General features: G+C 39.7%; 1 protein-coding gene across 5 annotated transcripts in view; it reads left to right on the forward strand.

The window, feature by feature from the left end:
- Window positions 1-25,748, forward strand: part of CNST (consortin, connexin sorting protein) — a 41,105-nt gene extending 15,357 nt beyond the window's left edge. For 4 of the 5 annotated variants that reach the window (XM_053382720.1, XM_053382723.1, XM_053382722.1 and 1 more), the window contains 9 exons: window positions 5,220-5,401; window positions 6,201-6,231; window positions 7,262-7,348; window positions 7,703-7,817; window positions 13,533-13,554; window positions 13,719-13,815; window positions 17,088-17,965; window positions 22,830-22,953; window positions 23,784-25,748. In XM_053382720.1, coding sequence (XP_053238695.1) covers window positions 5,220-5,401; window positions 6,201-6,231; window positions 7,262-7,348; window positions 7,703-7,817; window positions 13,533-13,554; window positions 13,719-13,815; window positions 17,088-17,965; window positions 22,830-22,953; window positions 23,784-23,989 — 1,742 coding nt within the window. In that variant the 3' untranslated portion in view covers window positions 23,990-25,748. The remainder of the gene's footprint in view (window positions 1-5,219; window positions 5,402-6,200; window positions 6,232-7,261; window positions 7,349-7,702; window positions 7,818-13,532; window positions 13,555-13,718; window positions 13,816-17,087; window positions 17,966-22,829; window positions 22,954-23,783) is intronic. The other variant, XM_053382724.1, reaches the window with a different exon arrangement.
- Window positions 25,749-26,752: the final 1,004 nt, after the last annotated feature.

Here is a 26,752-nt window from a genome sequence, read left to right on the forward strand (position 1 = left end):
CATTACTAATAGTAACCATTTATTTTCTAATCCAACATCATTCTAACTTTCATTGATTTTGTAATATTTCTTTAAATAGTCCTTGAATTTTTTCCATTCTTCTTCCGCTGCTTCTCTTCCCTGGTTTCGGATTCTGCTCGTCATTTCTGCTAAACCCATGTAATCAATCACCTTCATCTGCCATTCTTCCAGGGTGGGTAACTCTTGTGTCTTCCAGTACTTCGCAATGAGTATTCTTGCTGCTGTTGTAGCATACATAAAAAAAGTTATATCCGTCTTTAACACCCCTTGGCCGACAATACCCAAGAGAAAGGCCTCTGGTTTCTTAGGGAAGGTATATTTAAATACCTTTTTCAGTTCATTATAGATCATTTCCCAGAATGCCTTAATCTTCGGGCACGTCCACCAGAGGTGAAAGAATGTACCTTCCTTTTCCTTACATTTCCAACATTTATTATCAGGCAAATGGTAAATCTTTGCTAGCTTGACTGGGGTTATGTACCACCTATAGATCATCTTCATAATATTTTCTCTTAAGGCATTACATGCCGTAAATTTCATCCCGGTGGTCCACAACTTCTCCCAGTCAGCAAACATAATGTTATGACCAATGTCCTGAGCCCATTTAATCATGCTTGATTTGACCATTTCATCCTGTGTATTCCATTTCAGCAGCAAATTATACATTTTTGACAAATTTTTAGTGCTGGATTCTAACAGTTCAGTCTCCAATTTTGATTTTTCCACCTGGAAGCCAATTTTACTGTCCATTTTAAACACTTCATTTATTTGATGATAGTGCAGCCAATCTCTCACTTTCCCTTTTAATTTCTCAAAACTCTGCAATCTCAATCTGTCCCCTTCCTTTTCCAAAATTTCCCAATATCTTGGCCATTTAGACTCCATATTTAACTTTTTAACTGCCTTAGCTTCCATTGGCGACAACCACCTTGGGGTTTTGTTTTCCAACAAATCTTTATATCTAATCCAGACATTTAATAGTGCTTTTCTGACAATATGGTTTTTAAAACCTTTGTGTGCTTTAACCTTGTCATACCACAAATATGCATGCTACCCAAAGATATTATTAAAACCTTCTAAGTCCAAAATATCTGTATTTTCAAGAAGCAGCCAATCTCTTAACCAGCAGAAAGCTGCCGCTTCATAGTACAGTTTAAAGTCTGGCAGGGCAAATCCCCCTCTTTCCTTTGCATCCGTTAGTATCTTAAACTTTATTCTGGGCTTTTTGCCCTGCCAGACAAATTTAGATATATCTTTTTGCCACTTCTTGAAACAATCCATCTTATCCACTATTTGCAATGCTTGGAACAAAAACAACATTCTTGGCAATACATTCATTTTTATAACTGCAATACGACCTAACAAGGAAAGCTTCAGATTTGACCAGATCTCCAAGTCTTTTTTCACTTCTATCCAAGTTTTTTCATAATTATCTTTAAATAAATTCACATTCTTAGCTGTCATATTTACCCCCAAATATTTCACTTTTTTAACCACAGTCAACCCTGTCACATTCTGAAACCTTTCTTTTTCAAACTGTGTTAGATTTTTCTCCAATACCTTAGTCTTTAACTTATTCAATTTAAATCCTGCCACTTGACCAAACTCTTGAATTATTTCCAAAACTCTTTTCGTGCTAGCTTCTGGCTCTTGTAATGTAAGTACCAGGTCATCTGCAAATGCTCTCAATTTATATTGTTTAGCTCCGACCTGAACCCCTTTAACCAACTGGTCCTTCCTAATCATATTTAGCAAAACCTCCAGGACCGATATGAAAAGTAATGGGGAGATAGGGCACCCCTGATGTGTCCCTTTTTCAATCTTGAACTCTTCTGTAACCACATTATTTACAATTAATTTTGCTTTCTGTTCAGAATATATTGCACCTATACCATTTTCAAACCCTTGGCCTACCCCCATCCCCCAGAGGTTCTTCAACATAAAACTCCAAGATATATTGTCAAAGGCTTTCTCGGCATCCACAAATATCAAAACTGCCTTAGTGTTTATATTCACTTCCAACTTTTCCAAAATGTCAATTATATTCCTTACGTTGTCCGACAAGTGCCTTTTCGGGAGAAAGCCCGCTTGGTCCCCGTGAATCTCCTCCATCAAAACTCTTTTCAGTCTCTTTGCTAAAATATCAGCAAAGATTTTATAATCCACATTTAGTAAGGAGATGGGTCGGTAGTTCTTAAGTTGGGTCTTTTCAGTCTCTGTCTTTGGTATAAGTGTAATGTAGGCCTCCCTCCACGTGTCGGGTGCCCTTCTCCCCTCCATAATCTCATTGCAGACTTCCTTCAGGGGTTGTAATGATCCTTCCTTCAAAACTTTGTAATATTTGGAAGTCAGTCCGTCCGGTCCGGGAGATTTGCCCAGCGTCATACTTTGGATGGCACCTTCTATTTCTTGTGCTGATATTTCCTGATTCAAAATTGTCTTACTTTCCTGAGAAATCTTTTTCAGCCCATTTTTCTCGAGAAATTGTTGTATATCCATTTCTTTCTGCGGCCCTTGTGTATACAGTTGTCTAAAGTAGCTCTGAAAACAGTTCCTAATCTCCACTGGGTTAAATATGTTCTTTCCATCCACTTCTAAGTTTGTTACCGTGTTAAGTTTCTGTCTCTTCTTTATTTGCCAAGCCAATAACTTACCACACTTATCTGCAGATTCAAAAGTCTTTTGTCTCATTTGTTTAATTTTCCATTCTATTTCTTGATTCGTCAGTTCCATAAATTGTGTTTGATATAGTTTGATTTCTCTTAAAATCTCTTGCGATTTTGGTTTCGATCTTAATTTCCTTTCCCCTTCTTTTATCTTTTCCAAGATTTTCTCTTTCCTCTCATTTTGACTTCTTTTCTTTAGTGTATTTTGTTGTATCAAAAATCCTCTCATCACGGCTTTACTTGCGTCCCATATTATTCTTTTTTCTACTTTAGTCCTCAAGTTGATTTCAAAATAATCTTTCAAAGTTTTTTGGGCCCTCTTGCAGATCTCTTCATCTCCAAGTAAGGTGTCATTCATTCTCCATCTGAAGGAACCAGTTGTTGTTTGCTTCATCACCATCTTTACTGCGTTATGGTCGGAGAAGGTTTTTGGGCAGATTTCCACTTTCGAACATATTTTTTTTAATGGCAATCACTCATCTTCATCATCTGGTTAGATGGCATTATCATATTAAGAAGGACTGAACTGGCAAATACTTGGGGTGTATAGAAATGGGTGTATGATAAGTTCATGTTTCCATTTTGAATACTGTCTTGTGTACACCAAGTAGAAAGACAGCTAATAAACTGCTTAAAATAAGGCAATTTAGATTTGCATAGTTGAAGACTGAAAAGATACTTTTCATACAGTCTAAGCTCTACTACAGTGACAATTTAAATGTTAAATTTGTTTTTTTCTTGATTATTTTAAGGAGATACAAACATGGCAGAAACAAGATATCACAACGTAAGGATTTGTTGTGCAAGCTATTTCATGTAAAACAGAATCCAGCGTAGACCTTTTTTGCTTATAATGGATCAGAAGCTTAGGTTAGCACTTTGCCATCTTAGGTTCACACTTTCCTTCCTACCACATGGTTGGTAGAAGGACTCCACCAGCATTCAGTTTCCCTGTATTAGCTTGGCCGGTCATCTGAACTAGGAATCGTAGATTATAACAAATTCTGGTTAGTTTCAAAGCATGCCAACTTCAAACTGATATTTCTGAAGCTGGCTTCTTAGCCAACACAAAGGGTTTAGGTTTGCTCTAATTAATACATTCTTGTTCATTTGACCTGTCAATCTTCTTGTTCTGAGTTTGTTTTTCACATATCAGCTGTGGTTTCTGTGACCAGATAAAAATGAGATGTCACATTTATGCATGTAAAGGCAATGCAGGTTTGTTTTCAGGAATATAGAGATTTCAAGGGAGGGCAGTGTGTTTGCATAGTGTAATAAATAAGTCAAGGGTTGAGCTGAGCAACAATCTTTTGTAGTATCTTTTCCTAAGAAAGAATAATAGTGTTGTCTTACAGATCTATCTTAGGAACCTAATCGGTTCAGTTCCATTCTGAGAATTCACGTTCACTCTTAATTCTTCCTGTACCAAAAACAATTTTCAGCGCTGTTCAACAAATGCTGTATATTTATGTAAATGTTTATGATGTGGATAAAGAGAAACAGATATTTTAGTCTCCCAACAGGTAGAACAATCAAGTTAAAGATTAAGCTAGTGATTGCAAAGGGATTAGATGTAACAGAAACAAGAAAGGAGGGAACTTAACAGGTGCTAGGAAAGAGTTTGTAATGATGACATGCTTTCGTTCTCTGTATCAGAAAATGCCCAAACAATGAGGGCACATGTTCTTTTGTCTTGTGTTGTAGGTTTGTGTCTTCCAAGGGTAGGTATAGGTGCTTTTTGTATTCTGTTCTTTTTATCTGTGTTGGTAGTGGCTTTTATAACAGAATAATTGTAGTTTTATAATTACGTTGATGAGCCTAGCTTTCAGGGAGTGGTCCTGAGTAAGGGCCATAAAGGTGGTACTGCTGAATTTTTTCAGCCTGAACTATATTAATTCAAACAGGAGTGACTTTGGGGAAATGGTTGCAGAATTTAGTCAATATTTGCACAACAACACTGTGAAATCAATTTCCCATAAAGTTAATTTTTTTCCCTTCCATTTTAAGTTTGTTAGTTTGAATGCCACTTCCATCATTATGTGCAACACTCACAATTAGCTTTACAAATGTCTTTGGAATATCTGAAATATATCTGAAAGATATTCCAAAGCATGATAGCATTTTTAAACAAATGCTAATTTGGCATGACACAAACATAGTGAAGGTCACACGTTGCCATGAAAATAACCAGTTCTTTTGAAGGTAATCTTTTTATGCCATCTTTAATACAATATTTTATAGTTTATTGGAATAAATCCTGGCTCTTGTTGCTTTTGCTCCCAAAGGAGCATTGATCAAGTACTACTACTATTAAGCTATACCCATTTTGTAGCCAATGTGGCCTCTTTTGCTACAGCCCATTTCCCTTCCTAAAAGGCCCTTGACCCCCAGAGTGGCTTTCCATGGGCTCAGGGAGGAGAGATGGGAAGTCCCCCAGTGTGAGCTGATGTTTGCTCATTCAATTTTGAACAGAACCCTATATGTTGAAATGTTTCTGAGACTCCACAACTGTTCTTGTTGAACACTTCACAGCAGCCAAGCAAGAGAAGACTGGCATTACAGCAACGGGTTCTACATCAGATGAAGATGGAAACAAGACCAATGCAAACTTTCCCCAAAAGGATCCAACCCAGACTTTGCAGGCCCTCTTCTCTCTTCTTCGAGAAGAATTTGAGCAGATGGATTCAAGAGTCCTCCCCCTGTGCCTCCATGAGGTAGTAAAAAAAGACCTGCCTTGGTTTCTCTGTGGCCATACTATGAGAGATTTTATCAGCTGAAATAATGGAAAGCCACTGAGTTAGAGTGAGTTAGAGTTAGAGTGAGTTAGAGTCTGTCTCAGTGAAAGGCAGCACCTTATGTTCCTAGTCCCATTGATTTATGTGGGAGCTAATTTAGTCTGGATCCAACCCATTAGATTATTGAGGGAAGTCCATCATGCCATAAGCTTTTGTAGGTCAAAGACTGTGATGAAATGTGGACTGGACCATAAAAGTTTATGGCACAATATATTTGTTAGTATTTAAGATGCCATAGTAGTTAAATACCCCAAGTATTTGCTTTCCAGGTGTGTGGGTGTAGAAGGTTATAATCCTGAGGACTGTAGCAGAAGTTCTTGAAGATGAAGAGGCTGGAAAGTATATAAACTTTGTGGCTATAACTCTTACTTCTCTCTCTGTATATGTGTTGCTTTGATAAAATGAGTAGAAAATAAATTTAGTGCAATCATCTATACACGCTTACTCAAAAGTGTGGTCCACTGTGTTCACTGGAACTTAATCTCAGATCAGTGTGCCCAGGACTACAATCTTAATTTATTGCATATATGAAACATCCAAACATATATAATCTCGCTTCGCACAAATAGTGTATTCAGCCATGGTTCAGGGTACAACATTCATGTACGTTTTTGGCAGGATATAGATTCTGAGGTGGTTTCTGGAGGATGATATAAAGGGTGATAATGATATAATAAATATCTGAAAATGTTAGTTGCTTCTTTGCTTTCTGCTACAGATTGCTGAAACGTATTTTCAAGATGGAGAATGTATCCTTTTTAAAATCAAGATTGATTTCTATGCCATTGCCCTCAGCATATGGCTGAAGGTTTCCAGCAACAGGTCTGCTTAAAGTCAAAGTGGAAAAATTATGATTATTTAAGTACAGTTATTCAGATTTCTTAATTTCCAGGGGACACATCTATAAATATTAAATTGTTATCTCAAATGTGTAAAGAACAGTGTAAAACAGTGTCTGCAAGAACAGTGTAAAAAACAAAAAACAAACCACTAAGGTATTGTTCATAAGCTATGAGTGTACATGAGCTTGTTCAATCTAGCATAAGAACTTGAATCTAATATAGGAGGTGCTTGCATTTACTCAGGCTTTGCATAGATTCACTGTGGTATAGTGGTTTAAGTGCTGGACTAAGACCAAGGAGACCAGGGTTCAAATCCCCACTCAGCCATGTCACATAAGATGTTTATAGCTGCTTTGATTTTCCTCTTTTGCACTTGCAGTCTGAAGAGATTATGTTGGTGGTATTTGCTAGCTTTCGCCCCTTAATTCTAGATGTGCGATCAAAAACTGAGAAGCTTTTACCCTTGAAAGAGAAATTTATTTCATTTTTGAATTTGGTCATTTGAAGAAATAAGAGCTTCCAGGTGGTACTTGATTGTATTTTTTGCATTAAATTGAGTAACTTTAAATGTGAATGGCAAATTACTGCTGGAAACACTCATCCTAGAGAATTCATTGCCCCAAAAAGGAAAACTTTCTGACTACAGGGGGGAAAGATTATGAGAGTTGATTATGGGGTCCATGTAGCACGTGCATGCCAAGTTTTGAGCACAATTATACATTATATCTATGCTGTGCCTTTTTCTGGGGGGGGGGATGTACGCAGGGGTATGCATACCCCTAAACATTTTGTGAATCTAAGTTTGGCCTCATTGGGGGGCTGTATTTCAATATGAGTAGGAAAATGAGAGTACCCCTAAACATTTCTTTTAGAAAAAAGCACTGTCTGTTCTCGACTGTCATTCGGTGTCTGCATTTTCCTTTAGTTTTTCATTCAGACGAGAAGGCCATGAAATTTATTCAGCTTGAACGGTTATATCATGAGCAACTACTTGCAAATCTTTCTTCTATACAACAACAGTGGGGTAAGTGTGTCATATAGTTGGGAAATCTCTTGTTTTTATTATAATAGAATAAGTTTTGGGTTGCAAAATAAAAATAGCTGCATATTTCCCTAGTGGTGACTGTTGTGTGTAGGCACAGTGATCAGTGGTTGTTCTTTATTTTATCATGATATATTTTCCTTGAAAAGGAACATCATTATTTTCAGTTAGGCTTCTGGCTGTTAATGGACTATTGCAGTCATTCCGTGCTGTAATATTTGTTTTTCCATTATGTTGAATCCACTTTGTCTAGAGACTATTCAAAACATTTTGCTTTTGAAGACACTGAAATATTTGTAATATACAAAAATATAAAATGATTGTGTGTTGTTGCAGAAAAAAAATGGAAAGCAGCAGCATCTAACGAGGTTCCAGCTCTAAAACGTTCTGCTAAAGTCCTGAATAATGAAGAGTTAGACAAACTTGCTAAACTTTGCACATCACATCAGGAGTAAGTAATAAAAATAATACTGGTTCAATTAGTTCAATTCTCTTTTTGTGTGTGTTTAGGTGCAGTCAAGGATTGTGTGGCCCCAAAGAACACTTGTCTGTTTTCTTTGAAAAGCAGAATAAAGTGGTTGAAACTGTTCAGATTTTCAAAAGCCATTTGCCAACTTAGCATAAAGAGCTGATGCTCAAAGGGAGAAAATGTAAAAAAAAAAACCCAAAACAAAACACTAAGCAAGAATTCTACACTATGACTGGATTTTTAGATCAATTACTTTCCTTTGTTTGCTTGTAATACTTGTGCATTGTTGTATTTCTCGATAAGATAATTTAAAAATAAAATTATTAGAAGATGAAATTGCCAAAATCTTCATGGTCTCAATTCAAATATCGTGTTAGGAATCCTCCAAAACAATGGTTTGGAAGAATAAGGAATATACAATGGGCTCTCTTTTCTTTCCAAGGTTGCCTAACCATAGTTTTGCTGTGACAGATGAATAGTGCAAACTGTGTTTAACATTAACCATGGTTTCCACATGTTAACTGATTACTATGATTAGTGCTAACCAGAAAGGAGAAGATGAAATTGTCATGTGACACAGGAGGTTGGATCACATGGTTTGGAAGATCACTAACCGTTTACCCAAATTAACTGCTGAAGATAAATGTTTTAAATTCAAAGTTTGGTGCCTGAAGTATTTCAAAATTAATCAAACATGAAGGAGATTCCCACTTTCACAAAAGCATGCTTTCCTTCGCCATACGAGCATACTAATTTTATTTATTTTTATTTCATGTGTTCTTATACCACTTAAGACGGTCTCTGATGAGTTAACAAAATAGCAAATACGATATGAATATGTAAAAAACAATGAAACTGAGAAACTACAATATAATACAATGCACTGTAATACAACTACAATATAAAACAATAAGATGCTCACAAAATAAAATCATAGCAGCACATTTTGAAAGCATCTTTAGATCCAGGGATCCTTTTCCTCTTGTCAAAGGCACATTCTAGCTCAAAACATGCAATCCTCCCCCCACTAACGTATCACACCCAATTCTGACTCATACAGGTAACTTGCAACTTGCATACATTTAACTTGTGAGCATTACGATTTATATGCTTGGCAGAAAAAAAATGGAAAGGGTGTGTGTGTCTGGGGAAAATGACTTTGGCAATCCCACCCACCATTGAACTCAATGTGTTTTCACTATACATGATTTTGGCTTTACGCACTATCCCCAGAACACAACCCCCATGTATTTGAGAGTTGGCTGTATTTACAGAAATCATGTAATATATGTTGCTCATTCAATATCATTCTATTTACACACCTCACACAAATCTACCAGTACACATAAGTACAGTACAGTGGTACCTCTGGTTACGTACTTAATTTGTTCCGGAGGTCCATTCTTAACCTGAAACTGTTCTTAACCGGAAGCACCACTTTAGCTAATGGGGCCTGCTGCTGCTGCCCCGCCGCCGGAGCACGATTTCTGTTCTCATCCTGAAGCAAAGTTCTTAACCCGAGGTACTATTTCTGGGTTAGCGGAGTCTGTAACCTGAAGCGTATGTAACCTGAAGCGTATGCAAACTGAGGTACCACTATATACCATCTACCCAGTTTTAATCTCTGTTCAGTATGGTTCAGAGTCGGTTTCCCACTATTTCAGCTATAATTGTTCCTGTTTCTTCACTGTCTTCTAGCCCAAATGCTTGCACCCAGAGAGTAAGAACTCATTGGAAGCACTAAGTTTCCAGGCCAATCCTAGAGTGGAGCAGATGATATTTGCTCTGGGGGATGAGTTAGTCACTGGCACACAGTTCTTTTTACAGACAGCTGGCTTGAGGCAGTAGGAATGCTCACAGCCGCCAATGTCAGTAGTGATTCTTGCTGGCTGTGCCTGCCTGGTGGTCTTGGTAATGCACACCAGGTCACACTCAAATCCAAGATCAAAGTGTGGATTATATTTGCTTGATCAGGAATTAAACAGCTGCAGACTTCATGGGTGACTGACAGAACTTTTTGGGTACAGTGAATTGGATGGAAAGCCAGAAGAGGACACAGGCTCTAATTGTCTGCGCAGTCCCCTTCTTACAGGTACCATCCAACTCCATACTTATTACATATTGGATCATCTTACACCTTTTCTGAGTCAGTTACATTGGCTGCCTATTAATTTCCAGGCCTATTTCAAGGTGCTGGTTTTTGTCTTAAAAGAATAGTTTGGGACCACATTATCTGAAGGATTACCTACACCTGCATGGACTTACCCAAGCATTAAGATAATCATTGGAGGCTCTGCTCACTGGCCTACCAGCAAGAGCCATCCATGGTGGTCCCACATCTTTAGGTGTAATAATAATAAATTATTTTTTATACCCCGCCCATCTGGCTTGGTTTTCCCAGCCACTGTGGGCAGCTCACAACAGAATATTAAAAACACCATAAAACTTCAAACATTAAAAACTTCCCTAAACAGGGCTGCTTTCAGATGTCTTCTAAAAGTCAGATACTTGTTTATTTCCTTGATATCTGATGGGAGGGCGTTCCATAGGGCAGGCGCCACTACTGAGAAAACTCTCTGCCTGGTTCCCTGTAACCTCACTTCTCACAGTGAGGGAACCACCAGAACGCCCTTGGCACTGGACCTCAGGTATAAGGCAGCTTCACATATTTAACAATGCAGAAAGGGTCGAACACTAATACTGATTACCCCAATACCAGTGCTAGGAGCACACACCAAATTTGCTAAGGAGACTGGGCGGAGTGGAGGGTCAGTCAAATAGGCCAGGAGAGCTTATGACATTTGAGGAAGTAAGTATACAGGAATCTTACTTCCACAAAGGGGAAAGGTTGGTACAAAACCTTTTTCCCACCTTCCACGTTTCTGCTTGACAGGTTGCCTATCATGTCTCCTATATGCCACTTTGATTTTGTTTCCTTCTATTACTCTTTCTCACCTCCATCATGTCCCTGTTCTCCCCTTATTACCTGCCACTGTTCCAGCCTTCCAACATTCCTGTTAAATTACCTTTCTCTCCCCTAGTTCTTCGGTCCCCATACTTTACTCTTATTGCTGTATCCTTCACCGTGTCATTCATTTACTGGCTGAACTGTCCACTGCTGCCTTCCCTACTTCCCCACCCCCTGCTTTTCTACCATTATTAACACTGTCACACAAACCCCCAAGTAACTATTTAAACTCCAGCCCATGTTTAATGAGAATTGTATTTTTAGCTATTAGATTTCTGGCTGCCCCAGAAAACCTCATCTTCTCCAGTGTGAGGATTGTTAAAATGGGTTACGGGGGGCGCGGAATACCCTGTCTGGTTTTCTGAGTTCCATTCCCAATTGCATGAGCACTTCTCCCTCTTCCACTCACGTCCTGCCTTCCCCGTTGAAAGCTGTTCTGGAAAACTCATGCTGGCCAAAATTATGTCCTTGGCATGACTTGGCTTCTTTTGTGCTGCTGCTATGAGGTAGACTTTTTCCACTCTTCTTTCTGTGCACTACAGTACTCTAGCATAAAAGCCTAAGAGTGACGTAATATAAATATCACCCTGGCCAAAAATTCACTAGGCGGCTTTCAGACAAACCACTCCCAACCCCTGTCTGAAGTATGGGGATAATACTGGCCTACATTACAGGATTGTTGTAAAGTTTAATGAGATAGCATGTGTTTTGGGGAAATAAAAATATCCAGTTTTGAGCCTTCTGTAATAGTCAGTGTACTGGTCTTTAGCTTTCTCTGTGTTGTAATGTGGTGGGCTTAGAATGGGGAGATGCAGGTTTAAATCCCTGCTCTTTCTTGAAGCTCGCACACAGAGCAATCCAAACCCCTTTGTTCCAGGCAGGAATGGGGTAGATTGGTTAGAGATATGGCTTCATGCTGGCTGCAGAGTGATGCCAGTGTCATTCTGCTGATGAGGGGCTCCCCTTTCACCTGCCAAATGTGTGGGCTGGCAGATGTGCCACTGCCAGCATCCCCGCTGGTGGCAGGCAGCAGAAAGCCCCAAAACAGGACATTCCAAGGGTGAAGAGAAGGCAGGGCTGAGCTGGCTGGGGAACCACCTGATCCCAAACTGGCCCTCCTGCCATCACATGACAGCATAGAGTTCAATCGGGTTCTGATCGAAGGGCAATCTGCCTGCCCTTCCAATCACTATGCACAGCAGGGCTATGGATGCCGTGCTGGTCCCGGCACCCCCATTTAGCTCTGCTGGGAAGACGGGGTAGTTGGGATGGCTCCCTAAGTATCTTCCCCAAGCTCACCATCTCGTAAGTGAATCACTCTCACAATGCTGTAAGGATAAAATTGCTGGGGGAAAGAAGTTACGTATGCTGCTCTGAGCTCCTTGGAGCAAGGGTGAGATAGAGAATTAATAAATGAGTCAGTGTGGATGGGGCATTGTTTTTATGGATAATAAACTGTTATTCAGCTAGTTGCGCTAAGATCCAAGAGCATGGCTGTGTTTAATGTTATTCTACTTACCAGTCACAATACTTTAAAAGTAAGTGTTACAGGTCTATAGTTGCATTTATCACATCAGAGGCTCCAGTAACGAGAGGCTTCTTTGTCACATGCACCAAGAATTGCTTCCAGAACATTTAACTCCCCCACCTCCACCCCAAAAAATGAAATCTCTCTTCAGTGCATTTGAAGCCGCTTCCCACTGTTTCAGAATTTGCTTGTCAAGTGCCATATTGAGGGAGAGAATTCTTAGAGTGCCAGTGTGGAGTAGTGGCCAGAGAGCTGGATGTAATCCAGAGAGACCTGATCTTACATAACCTCTTGGCCATGAAACTTATTGGGGATCGTGATTGTTTGAGGACGCTGTTCTGAGCTGCTTGGTAGAAAGGCAATGTAAAAATGTGATATATAAGTGACAGTAAAATGAAGGTGCTTGGGTGTCAGAAGCACTGCTTTGCGTGCAGAACTCACCGTGCAGCTCTGGACTGCATTGTGGACAAATTGCTTCTTGTCAATGGTAAGAATTGTGTGCAGTTAACATTTTAATAATCACCTATGTTTGTCTTTAAGCTTTTATTTTTACTTTATAATTTGTTTTATTGGAAATAGGCTCTTGAAGTATAAAGCACAACTTTTAAAAGGTTGAGCTGCGCTGCCAGTTGTGATTTTTTGGTTTTCTTCCACTTTTGATATATGTTGCTATTTCTGTGGAAGACTAGAAGATTGAGCAAAATGGGGAAACTGAGTGTGCTGCCTATGTGCTGCAAAATATTAGGAGAGGCTAGTTTTTCACAGCTTCCCATCCACTCCTAAGTCTCTTGTGTCGCTAGAAACAGGAAGTAGTGCTATTCAGGTGGTACTTTCAGTGATCTAAAAAGCACTGTTAATTCCTCTGAGTGGTCGATTTCAATTCAGGACAATTTTTTGAAAGCTGATACATTTGTATAAACACATTCTATAAGAGCACTTCTTGTATTGATTTCACCACTTTTACTGCCTTATGGGCCATTAAGTAATAATTGGCAGTTTGTAATGGCGTTAGCATATGGTCTGGCTCTGTGCTTTAAAACTATGCTGGCACAGATAGTGTTTCAGTGTTGGAAACTTCTGTGCTAATATTAGAGCATGGAAAGAACTAATCTGATTTGTCGTCTAGTTTTGATGATGTTTTTTGTGAATAATATTTTGGTGGAAGCAGCTGTTTATTTTGTATTTTCTTTTTTGGTTGCAGGCCGCTGGTCTTCCGAAGCAAGGTAAACTGTGAAGTTTTTTCTTGGCATAGTTTTACAAGTAAATGTCTGGGTGTTCTATAATGTGCTAAATGTAATGTGTGGAGCTTACACTGCATAATAACCTGTACTGCATGAAATGAAGCAAAAACAAAATTCAGTAATAGGAATTCTGTTGTGTTTTTCAGCTAATAAGTAAAGAAAAATCCCTAAAACGTGAGAGTTTTGTAGGGTTAAGGATATCTGAAGATCTTAAGGAAAGAGGTGCTGCTGCATGTGATTCAGGTATCCCTCTTGTAAATCTTTTCACTTTTATTTTTAAAACATGTCAGTGTTTAGAAAGCTTTAATTTAGAATAGCACTAGCTAGGCAATTTTCTAACAAGAGTAATATAAGAAGGTGATTACGTTTTTGATGCCTTAGACTTCTCTTAGAAAACAGCAGAACATAGGAATGAGAGTAGCTCAATTGTTACAGCACGAAACTCTTGATATCAGGGTCATGGATGCAAGCCCCACATTGGGCAAAAGATTCCTGCATTGCAGGAAGTTGGACTAGATAATTCTCATGGTCCCTTCCAACTATACAATTTTATGCTTCTGTGTGAGCAGTGGCTTCAAATACTAGACCTCATTTCCCTAACATTAAACGCTGTCCAACTTCTGTACATCCACCACTGTTGCTAAAATTAGCATGGAAATAGAAAAAGAGGCTGAAGGTGGCTGTGGAGCAGTCGGCTGCAGAGATCTTGTCTGCCTGGATGTGTACCTGCCTGCTGCCTACAGATTTTAGCCTTCTCCTTGCTGTTGTGTGGCATGCTTGAGGGTTGAAAAGACTGTATAATCAAGGAATCCTATACCCAGTATAAGAGTCAGCCCCATTGCCGTCATTGGGATTTACTTCTGAGTACAGGACTGCATGGTAAATCAGTTGTGAATTCCAACCACAACGTGGGATCATTAGCAAACAATGGTTTTCTGCTTGTGAGTATAATTAACAAGGCTTTGGTAAAGGGACATGGCCAGTGTGCCTGTGATCTTGAGGTGGAAGTAAAACTGGAGCTTTTCCAGTTAGCCCAAGGAAGGCTCTGCTGATTCCAAAGTGCCCTAAAATCAAATACAGTGGTACCTTGGTTCTCGAATGGCTTGGCTCCCGAACAAATTGGCTCGCGAACGCCACAAACCCGGAAGTGAGTGTTCCAGTTTGCCAAAGTTTTTCGGAAGCCGAACATCCGACGCAGCTTCCGAATGAGTACACGAAGCTCCTGCAGCCAATCAGAAGCCGCGCCTTGGTTTTCGAACCGTTTCGGGTGTCAAACTGACTCCCAGAACGGATTAAGTTTGAGAACCAAGGTACCACTATAACCAGGGAGACTTTGAAGAATGCCTTGGTATCAACTTGTCTTCATCAACACAAGCAAGTTGTGTTAGATAATTCTTGTTTAGATGTGTCCCACTGCTAGCTTTTTCTCTGTGACTATTTTCAGCTCAGCTAGTATACAGAAATCTAAGCTGCTCCCTATGCTGTCCTCCAGTACTGAGGTCATCTAAACAAAATGGTGGTGCCAGCAAAGCAGTATATTTCAGCAGGACAATGTATGAATCCTAATCAGTCAATTCTCTAAAGATCAGGAACATGTCCTCTCGCTACGATCACATTTCATCTCAGGCAACCTCTTTGCCTCTTTGACCCCTTTAGTAATATCTTGTTTCGCTTCCTTGTGGTCTGTGTTCTGCAGGTCCTCTCTTCACGCCTCATATATGTGGCCCCCTGGTAATGTCATCGGCGGTTAAGTTACATATATTTGTCTCATCACATTAGCAGATGTTTGTTCCCAAGTGAGCTCTGATCTGCTGATTGCCACACTGTGCAGAAAAGGTTTTTGCTAGGCAGTGCATCCCCTTAGCATCCAGGCCTCCTGGGGCGACCTACAGTCCTACTAAGGAAGTTTCTTTTGTCAGTGCCTTTTGGTGCGCTGAAGGAATGACTACTTCACGCTATAGAGGCATGACCAATGATTTTGTTGTGCAGATTTTCAAGTTTCCACAACAAAGCTTCTAGTTGGAAAAGAGACTCTTCAAGTGCATTTTTATCTTTCTACATAGAAAATGTCAAAATATCTATTTGTTCTTATTAATAATTATGTTGTTCTGATAAATCTTAATGGTTCTGTCCTCACGTGACCTTATAGGAAGGTAGCCAAGTTTTTGTGCCTGCATTTCTATGTATCTGTTGCTCTAAAACTTATAAGCTTTATCTAAATATGGTATGGAAACTGAGCCTAGCATTTTATTCCCTAAGGTTTCTGGTTATGCTTTGCTGCTGAATTTTTTTTTCTCTACATGAGAGATCTTTTTGCTTTGGCGGTACTTTTCATTCTATGAAGGTTGTTGTTTTTTGTTTTTAAAAAAGTATTTAAAATAACCATGTGAGACAGGTTGCATCAATGACTAGGATTCTGAGCTGTTTATAGACCCCCTGGATGGCGTGTATCTCCATCATCTCCTCCTTGTTCTGTATCTGTCGATGCTACACAGGTATCCTGGTGTGATGTACTACGTCAGGAGCACTGCAAGCATTGGTTCAAAACATGAGATACTGTTATCACTTAAGATCATCCCCATCCACTCTATCAAAGTAAACTTTAAGGGAGCCATCCTATGGCTGATGGCCTAGTTGTAGCAGAAAGTTCCTCTGCCATTTCTCCTTCACTGCTGATGGCAGTAAGAAGTGAAAAGGAACATGTTGGGTAGACCAGAAGATGCCGCCCATTCCCTTGACACACATACCTAAACCAAATAACTAACCACAGAGCTGGCGTAGTTAATTTGTTTAGAGTCAATGGGAGGGAAATTTGGAAACATCTGTCAATAGCAGCAGGCTCCCACCTGCAAGCTGACAGGGCTTAGGAATCAGTGGCTTCTCTGCCAAGAAATTTCCTCCCCCCCCCCCCAACCTTTACTCTGCCCAATAACAACCCATTGCATAGTTAAATATATTTTTTTAATGGTACCTATGCATACTTAGTGGTGCATAGGGCTGCAGCAGTAAACATCATGGAGATTTTTTTAATCTTTCATATTAAGGTTTTTTAAAATTTCAGTAAACAGTATGGTTTGTACCTTTTTAATTATAGTTACTGAAGCTACCATTATATTTTTAGCAACCAATATTCATCACAGTTTCCCTTTCCTTTAAAATGTTTAAAGCAATTTGTAATTTCTGTATAAAATACTTAGTGAAATCAAGCCACTTAGTGCCAAAGCCAAAGGAAAACTTGCATATATGTAACTAATCACACCCTTGTTCAGCAGGGTATGTAGAGGTGTCTTTAAGTGCTCTAAAAGTCAATAGAAAACAAGTTAGCTGCTTCACTTTAACTATGATTTGTATTTTACACATGAAAATTAGTGGAGCAGAGCGATTGCTGCCAGACAGGAATTCAGTCAAAACATTAACGGGTAGTGCTATCAGGTTGCTGATTTTTCTTCTTCTTCCTACAATGGTGAAGTATTGAATCACTTCTAAATGCTTGAACTCTTTCCCTGTTGCATTAGATACTCAGACTTGGCCTGGCGCTGAACCAAAGAAAGAGAACAATCGCAAAGAGAGTGAGAGGTGTGAGAGCTTCCAACCCGAAAAGCGTCATAGGCTTGAAGAGAAGGCAAGTCTTCGACTCTCTGTGGGGAAGCAGCACATGGAGGAGGAGCGCTGCAATGATGAATCAACACTGGAGCCAGCCACCCAGCCCACAGAGACACTGGGCACGCCTCAGCCAGGCTGTTTATCTACAAAGGATGCTAGTGAAGATGACGGTCTGCAGCCAAGAGAAGAGCAGTTCTCTGAGGATGTAGCAAAAATAGAAGCAGCTGCTGAGGAGCCTGCAGCAGAGTGCTCTAGTGAGCCAATGGTAGACACATTGGTTTTGACAGATGCCGATTATATGCCTCCTGATCTAATTCCCTCAGATGAAACGGTTCAGTCTGAACAAAACTTACTCAGGTCAGCTGGCTCTATTGTGATTTCCAGTACTCAGTTGGGGAGCAACGTATTAAACAAGCACCAGCAACAGACAGCTTATGGAAGTGATAAGAAATCTGTGCAGGGCAGAACATCAGACATTACCGGGGATGTGCATACTGAAGGTAACATGCCTGAACTGGACAGTGTTCCATATGAAGGGATACAGGAGGAAGCAGCAGTACTGGAAGAGGAAGGTGAAAATGAAGAACCAGAAGACCTCTTTGATCGGTTTTTAAATGGTTGCATAACAGACAGAGAGGAGTCCCTTAAATGCCTAGCAAGCCAAGGGGACTCCGAAATTCTTCCACATATGCCTCCTGAACAAGCACTTTATAGTTCACCGGAAGGTTATTCACTGGATGAAAGCTTTTCTTCACTTGATGAACTTGCAAAACGAATAGAGATTGCAGAGGTAAACACTGGCAAAAATAACTTCCAACACTGTTGGCAGTATTCGTGGTTTATATTATTTGTGTTCTCTAGCATGAAAAAAGTAGTGGTTTTTTTTCCTGAAAAGAAGCCATGTTTAGGAGGATGTGTTGTTTATTTTTCCTTTCCAAGTTTATTGATTAAGTTTTAGGTAAGTAAAGTTTTCTTTATGAAAAATAAGAGGATAAAATAAATAAACTTATGCATCTTAAGAGGCCAAACAGTAGCAAAAGTAATCATGAGGAGGGGGCGCAGAATGAAAAAAGCTCTCTGGGGCATTTGTAAAAAAATACTTGAATATTTCAGACCTTTTTGCTTTACCTCAAACTGAGGTTAACAATAACATTTCAGTTATTCTAGTCATGGCTGGCTGATGAACAATCATGAGTGTATTTTATTCTCTTTATGAGAATATATTTGGTTCTACCATTGCTCTTTTAAGTTGAGCAGCAAGAAAATGGGCAGAATGACTTAGCAAAGGAGTTTTAAGCTATTCTGATTGATTTAGGTACCGTTGGTAAATGAAAGGCCTGAGGATATAATGGCTTATCCTTTTTACTGCTGTTCCAAAGCACATAGTGCCACCATCAGAAGTCAGAGATTGAGACAGAACACACCATACTTTTATAGCTGACTGACATATTTGAGGTCACAGTGTACTTCTGGGCATGCTAAATGAATCATCTAGAATATTGTTCACCAAAGGCTATCCATTATGCACTGCTCTGTAAAAGGTTGAAGGAAGAGAGCCCTCTGTTTAGTTTTGCCTCCCCCCCTCAAAACTCTTTTGAAGGCAAGATTGATCCCTAAGGCTAACTTTCAGAAGCAGAATAAATAGCTTGTCTTCAGTAGTCAGTCATTTCCATTTTCATCCAGTAGCAGTGGCACAGTTTGTTAACTGGAACAGCACAGCAAAGAGGTGTGTTTGAACAGAGTGTTTGTTTTTGAAGTTTATTAGCAATATTTTAAACATCCTTCTTATAAACCTTCAGTCTTAATGCCTAGTTTATGGGTAAGGATTACAATTGGATACATTTATTATCTTCTCTCATTTTTTACCATGTCTCAAGGGAGTATTGTATACAGCAAAAATCTGCTCCAAAATTGCATCAACTTCTATATTTCTAAATACTTAAGAGGAAATCCATCTTTTATGTTACACTTGCTAAACTTCAGTATCTGTAAACATAGTGAGCCCCGCACCCCGTGTTTATTTATTTTTTGCATTTCTAAGTACCATTTGAATGCCATTCGTTCCTACTTCCCCTCATCTTATGTTTACTGTAAGAAGGCAAAAGCTGATGATACAGTGTTCTTATGGGAAACATTATGTAATTCCTAACTTAGGTTTGCTGTTCTCTGCGCTCTGACTTCTTTGCAGGCAGACTTTGGTCTCTGAAGAGGGGACAGAGAGTACCTTGCATCATTCAATAGCAATCTCTCCAGGCCAAATATGGAGTAATATTGGCTCTCTCTAGAGGGAGTTTGTTCCCTAGGCTGTGTCAACTGGAGGCATGTGTTTCAGAGATACATAAATCAAGGAAAAGCAAGGGGGGTGTTGGAGCAGGGCTATATCTTGTACTATGTAAGACTCTGTAATGTTCTGACTTACCTGCCTTGGCTATGCATTTGCAGGGGAAGCAAGAGCAATCCAGTAGTTTTATTAGGTTTCCTGTTTTATTCTGATCAGATTTACAAGCATCAGGACTGGAGTTGGTGTAGTTGGGCACCCGCCTAGTTTCACATGACCCCCAAAGCCTTCGTCTCGCTTTTGCAGTCTGTTCACCTGCTCTCTCCAAGCATGTCAGCAGTGACGAGAGCAAAGATCAGGAGAAACCTCCACTTGCCTTGCTCTCTTTTTACAGGCAGTGGTGTGATTTGGGTACAGAGAGTGAGAGGGACAGCGACTGGGTAGGCCCATTTAGGAATGGGACCCCACTGAGGGAGCCTTAGCCAAGGACCCTCAAAGGCTGATAAGAATAATTGGTTGAAGCCTGTGAGTGATCAGCTGTTCAGTATTCATTGTTTTTAGAATTTGACCTTTGCTTTGTTTAGTTCATAAAGACAGGGGAATTTTCTTGACTGTAGCATTAAAAGTAATGTCAGTAAAGATTCTGTTGACATTTTAACACATAATTTGACCTTTGACCCACCCTCATGCTTGATCTGCATGTGTGTTCAGCATGAAGCATTGAAATATGCTGTATCAGGATAAGAAGAATGTGATGTACAATGACACCCCATTCAGCTAATCTATGGAAAATAATTATTGTCCACATGTAATGTTCAGAAAGCAAATCTTTGTGTGAAACAATTAGTGTGGGGGAAACCAAAAGCATGTCCATACATTAAAACAGTCTGCAAGATATACATGCACACCCCTTATTTGCTTGAAAGTAAGACCCATGATGTCCATGGAGGCTTACTCCAAGTTAGCAAGCCTTCATTATTTATATAAGTTATGGTTGTCTATTGTATCCATGCTCATGCACTGCACAATGCAATTCCAAAGTCAAGGCAGGGTAATAGCAAATTACTAGGAGCTGAAAGTTTATTTTCAGATAAATGATACATGTTCCAAGTTGCTTGGAATATGCAACATATTGTGAAACCTTTAATATTGCCAGTTGCCTCCATATCAACAGCTAATACTCAAGGTTGCAATCTTCCTGTTAGGGTTTATATTATTATATAATACAATCAAAAAAACAACGATCAATGTTTTGTTTCTAGCCTGACCACATAAAATTATAATAGCAGTAGCATGTGCGCAGCAGCGGCCTTGAATGTTGAATAATTCATAAAGTATTATTAATGGTTTTGCCAAAATAGCACAAATAACTTCTCCCTCTTCAGAGACAAGCTACTAACATCTCTGCTCTGCGTACTTGTGCTTTTAGAAGTTCGGCTTATTGATTTTCTCTTTTCAGATAGAACTAAAACTATTAATACCAGAAGTATGCATTAGAGACATTATAAAAATGTGCTTTGTAATTGTGCGTTTTGCTTTCAAGATTGCACCCATTCTAATGCTCTGTTACATTCCCAGCATCTGAGCAAGGGGGCACTTGTGTGGCAAAATAGCTTCCAACCTGTGCAGCAGTAGCCTGTATGCGTCACAGAAGAATCAAACTGTGACTGAATTTATCCACACAAGCAGCTGAAAGTGGGCCCTTCACTGGTCTCGCTCTTTCCTCAGTCTGCCTCACTATTCTCCTTTTATTGCTGGATGATATACTATCATAGCAGGGAATGACTCTCACCAACTATGTAGTCTCAAAATAAAGTGTCAGGAAGCTTTTGAGCACGCCCAAGACAGTGAGTCCATCTCAAGTCTCACTGCAAAATCACTGCTTTGCGGGTGGAAACTGAGAAGGGTTGTCTTCACACTTTATCATGAGACTAGTCACTTTCAACTCTTCTGTCAGCCATTTCTTTGCATAATGAGCTTTGGTGTTAGTCACAGTGTGGTAGGGGCAGATGTGATTGTATCATTCATGAGAAGTGATGTTGTTAGCATTTTCCAGTAAGGAATTGTAATACTCATGTGGTCATTTTCCAGACAGCGCAGAGTTACATTGTGATTTGAGAGCTGTAGTAAGTACAAGATCCCTTAAATCAGAAACCTATGCCCTCCTAATGCTAAAATTGCATGGAGATGTACGCTGAGCTGAGTGTCTAACTGTATGTGTAAGAGAAGGAAACCCCTTTAAATATATAAAGAGATTGTAATCAAATTGAATAAAGGCAACTTTTCAGCTAAGAAAAAGCATAAATATTTTTCATCATAAATAAATAAATATCATAAAGAAAAAATATGTCTATTCAGACTGTATATTACATTGTAATCACAGTATAGCACTACCGTTACAGTTTATGGTGATTTAGGGGAAAATTCCTTGCAAAATAATCCATGTTAATTATAAGCTCCAACAATAGCAAAGTTTAGAAGCAAATGTCATAGTTTAGTAATATAAATTATATAATGCTGCATAATTATTTGAATATATTGGTGCAATTATGTAGCCAATGAAATACAGTGTTACCTCTGGTTACGAACTTAATTCGTTCCGGAGGTCCATTCTTAACCTGAAACCATTCTTAACCTGAGGTACCACTTTAGCTAATGGGGCCTCCCGCTGCCGTCGCGTGATTTCTGTTCTTATCCTGAGGTAAAGTTCTTAACCCGAAGTACTACTTCTTGGTTAGTGGAGTCTGTAACCCGAAGTGTTTTGTAACCCAAGGTGTTTGTAACTCGATGTACCACTGTATATAAAGCCAAACATATTGGCCCAATTTGCACATCAAGGGGAATCCAAACCACAGTTTACCAGGACCACACAAACGTGCCAACTCCTAGAGAGAAATTCACATGTGCTTTGCTCCTCCCCAGTTCCTTTAGCACAGCTCAGTGTACAGCTAAGCAGCACCAGATTTAGGGTGGTACAGGCGGTTCTCCTGCATAGGGAACTGAGCTGAAGGGGTGCAAAATTGAAAAGATAAATAATTGAGAAGATCCATTGGGGGCGCCAAATTTGGGACTTTACAGGGCACCATATTATGAAAGATTACCAAAGTCCGCCCCTGAGCTAAACCAAGAATGAGGTTTCCTCATTGATCATGATTAGTAACCATAGGACAAAAACTTGCCTATTGGTCATAGGTAAGGAGGAGATCCCTTAACCAGACAAGATGCTGTTCTTAAAACGACCAAGGAGGAGCAAATAAGTATGAGCTCTTCTCTGGGAGCCATCAGTAAACCATAGTTTACTATATTGTGATGTGCAAGGCAGTCCAGTCACTTAATAGTCTGTCATTAAAAGCACCTATTTTATCTTTCCTGTTAGACTGTTCCTGCGGAGGGGCTTGTGTCAATATTAAAGAAGAGAGATGACAGTGATGCTCAGATCCAGCGGAGAGAGTCTAAAAGAAGAGTAAGATTCCTAGAAATGGAAGACACATTTGACCAAGGTACCCTGCTTTTGTTTATCACAACCCCCTGCCCCTGCCCCCCAAATTACACAATATGAGTTGCAGTCAACTAAGACATACTTGAAATCTATTGAACAAGGGATCGTCATGTCTCCTGCTTAAGGATGGACACAGACTAGTTCTTGTTTTCAGAAATGGAAAATTAGCCATTTTATGCTTCTCGTTCACAACAGGCACTGGTGCAAACTGCTACCCACATAGCCCTATATAGCATCCTTTGAATGTCTACTACCTCCTTCCCCATTTCATTGTAAGACTGGTACCAGATACAGATTCCATAGCTTCAGCCTTAGGCAAAATATTTTTGTCCCTCTCTTCTCTCCCCACTCCATAGTTGCTGTGTTTACCATCTAGCCTGATGAACAATTCTGTAGAACTAAAAAACTTACACTGTATTCAGTGATATTAGGCATTGCCCTACATTTTAGCTACTCGTGGCATAGATTATTATAAATTGTTCTCTTCCAATTTTTGTTTCTATATTCTATATTTTTATGGGGGGGGGGGACGACATACATAGTACATTCATTCCATTTCATTCAAGTTCAGTGTTTCCATTTCACACAAAGCCATGTTGACCCATAGTAAGGCAATGCCTTTGTTACACCAACCTACGTGTCACAAAATGGTAAGCAAGGTGCTTTTGAGTCCTCCAGAACTCATCATCAGGCTGGATGGTAAACGGAGGGGGTGGAGGGTCTTGTAGAAACAAGTGATAAAGCCATGCATCTTTTATCTTGTAAGAGTCGGAAAGTAGTTCGGTTGCCTGCGATTTCAACATCTGTGTGTTATGTATCTTATCTTTACAGAGGAAGTTGGAGGTGGCTCCTGTGTTCTGCTGATCTTATTGTGCGTAGCAACTGTATTCCTTAGTGTTGGAGGAACTGCGCTGTACTGCACGCTTGGTGACACAGAATCTCCTGTATGTACTGACTTTGCCGCCAATATGGACTTTTATTATACTCGAATAGTGCAGGGTGTAGAGGAACTTAAGCACTGGCTATCCTTCACATAGAAGAAATTGCTGACAGCTCACTGACAATTGTTGAAGAAAGAAAAATATTTCAAGCTGCTTGTACCATGGCACCTTCAGAAGAGTTACAGTGAATGACATAGGAAGTACCTCTGCTCAGGAGATACTTTCCTGTAATCAGGGGTGCATAAGTGGAATTCATGCTACTATATCATGAGGCAGCATGACGGACTGATAAACTGCCCTACTGTTACCTTTGTGTGATGCTTTCAACAGCAATCCACCAACCTTAGGAAATGAAGAAGAGAAAAAGTTTTATCACCTACCCTACAGTTTCCAGTCCCCACATAATTGTATGCAATCCATGTAAACTTAGAGCAGGACTATATTGTCTTTCTGGCTGATCATGCAAAGATGTTGTCTTCAACTATCATGCAATAAGTCCATATTTTATGGAAACGTACCTTATTTGGGTTTAATTACTGTTTGTCCTGATTTTTAATTGTCCTAGTGAGTTTTGTAATTTTATTGGAGTGGTGCAGCAGAAATCAGAGCCCTCAGCCTAGTTGTTAATTTGTCTTGCATTTCAGATTGTAGCAGCTGTAATGAGTGGATGCCTCCATTGCTTCATATACAGCTTTTTAGTTGTAGATTCCTTAAAAGTGGATTTTTAGAAAACGTTTGCCGCAACAATAAAAAATTGCATTTTAAATAATTTTTACGGCCAATAAATGGTACCATCTGCATCCCTTGTAAAGGGCTATGTCAGAAATTTCTTTTTTAGATATACAACTATTATGTTTTAAGTGTATATCTAAGAATGAAAACAACACTTTTGCAAACACCACTATCATGTCCAGGGAGCCATTATCAGCTACACTTCCCCACTGAGTCTATGCTCAGTGGCAAATATGGTTTCTTCTTTGTAGTGAGCAAAATAAGCCTCAGTATCAAAACTGCCTTAGCTTTAATAAAGCAATTGATTTCTCCTTGACCAAATTATGAAGGAAAAGGGAAAAAATAATTAAGAAAGCTCTGAAAAAGCTTGCATATCAGCTTAAAAGTTGAGTATCTGATATATATTCTCTCACCCATGAAAAAGATGAGCTTCAGTCTATCTTGTGGTGACAGTACATTCTTAGTTTTCCTTTTAGCTGAAAATTTTGTTACTTCCATAACTGAAAATGACAACAAACATCGGACTCATGACTGACACCTGCCAAAATCTGTTTGGAACTTGGTTCTTATTCAATGTCGGTATTTTTTTCTTTTTAAATATCCACTGCATGCTGATTCCTTCTAATCTGCATTTCTTAAGCTTTCTGATGATATGTGAGACTAGAGAAAAGTTGGATAAAATCCCCAATTCTCTCCCTACCAAGAAGAAATTGCTTATATAATAATCAGGCATAGGAGCCTGCTGGATTAGGCCAGTGGCCCATCTAGTCTAGCATCCTGTTCTCCTGGTGGCCAACCAGATGGCCGTGGGAAACCCCCTGCCATTTCTAGCAACTGGTATAAATATACATTTGTACTGTAAAACTGGAATATAATATCTATTTTTTTAAATTAATGGTATAATCTGTTAGTTGATAATGAAATTAAGGGCTTGATTGAAGCTCTCAGTCAACAGTTATGCTCGTATTGGAGGAAGCAGGTGGGAAGGCAATTTTTGCTAATCTCTCTCCCCCCTGCAGTCTTCTTTGTCCCCTGAAAACCTGTCCAGAGTGTTGTGGAATCCTCTGAAACAGGGTGGGAAGTAGCTTTGGGGGCAGAAGACAAAAGAGGGAATTGGCAAAAATCGCCACCACCCCTTCCTTCATGGCCATCCTCTGCTGGATCCCAGTTGCCCCTCTAAAAGGAAAGAGCCTTTCTGTTCACAGAGGGGCAAGTATGGATCCAACCTTATATCTTCAGAAACCAGTCTCCAGGGCTCTAGTGCATTAGTGCACTAAAGGTGTGTGCAGAATATGCTAGTGGTGTATGATGCAGAGTGTACCAATATTAAGGCCTTGGCTGTGCAGAAAACAAAAGTGCAATGGCGGTGAAAGTTAAATCGTGTAAACGATGTTCTGAATGTTAAACTTCACAAGGGAAGGCTTTGGGGCATTTGAAAGGATATCCATCTTAATGTGAATTGGCAAGAAAAAGATTCGTTTTTATATCACGCTTTTCTTTCAGAAGAATGACATGTTAACTACACTAGTGCTTCTTCTAGAGATGTCCCCTCTCTGCTACGTGGCCGGTGTTATACAGATAGAATTTCCCCCCCTGTCTCTATCTATGTGATGACAGAGAGAGAGAGAGAGAAGGAGAGAGTGAGAGTTCACACCTGGCACACCTGTTTAATTAGCAGGCTGGGTATGTATTTTGGATTGGATCTCCTCTTTCTTCCCAACCCTTCTTGAAGAAGACTCTTTTGCATTTTGACCTCTGGTGCAGCAATCCCATTTAGTTCCATTGGCTGGCCGGCCTGCAATGTTGGCAAAGCAGATAGTTGTAGAGTTATGCTGGCATAGCTGTTGGTCTACTCCAGCCCATGGTTAGGATCCAAAGAGCTCCTTAGCTGCCTGTGCACAGATCTTTCCACATTAGTGTTGTCCTCTCTACCCCTCACCCCCACCCCGGCTACAGTTTCTCACACCGCACCACCAGGGATTGCTCTTGCAGTTCTCCAGGGTATAGGAAGTCTTTTTGGTGGAGAGGAAACAGCTTTTGAAACTAAGGATTCAGAAGCACCCTCCCAACTATACTTGGATTTCTCGGCCTGAAGATTTATGTGCAGACAGAGCAAGTCTTACAATG

The sequence above is a fragment of the Podarcis raffonei genome, chromosome 3, assembly GCF_027172205.1.
Source record: "Podarcis raffonei isolate rPodRaf1 chromosome 3, rPodRaf1.pri, whole genome shotgun sequence".
In the NCBI taxonomy this organism is placed as follows: Eukaryota; Metazoa; Chordata; class Lepidosauria; order Squamata; family Lacertidae; genus Podarcis; species Podarcis raffonei.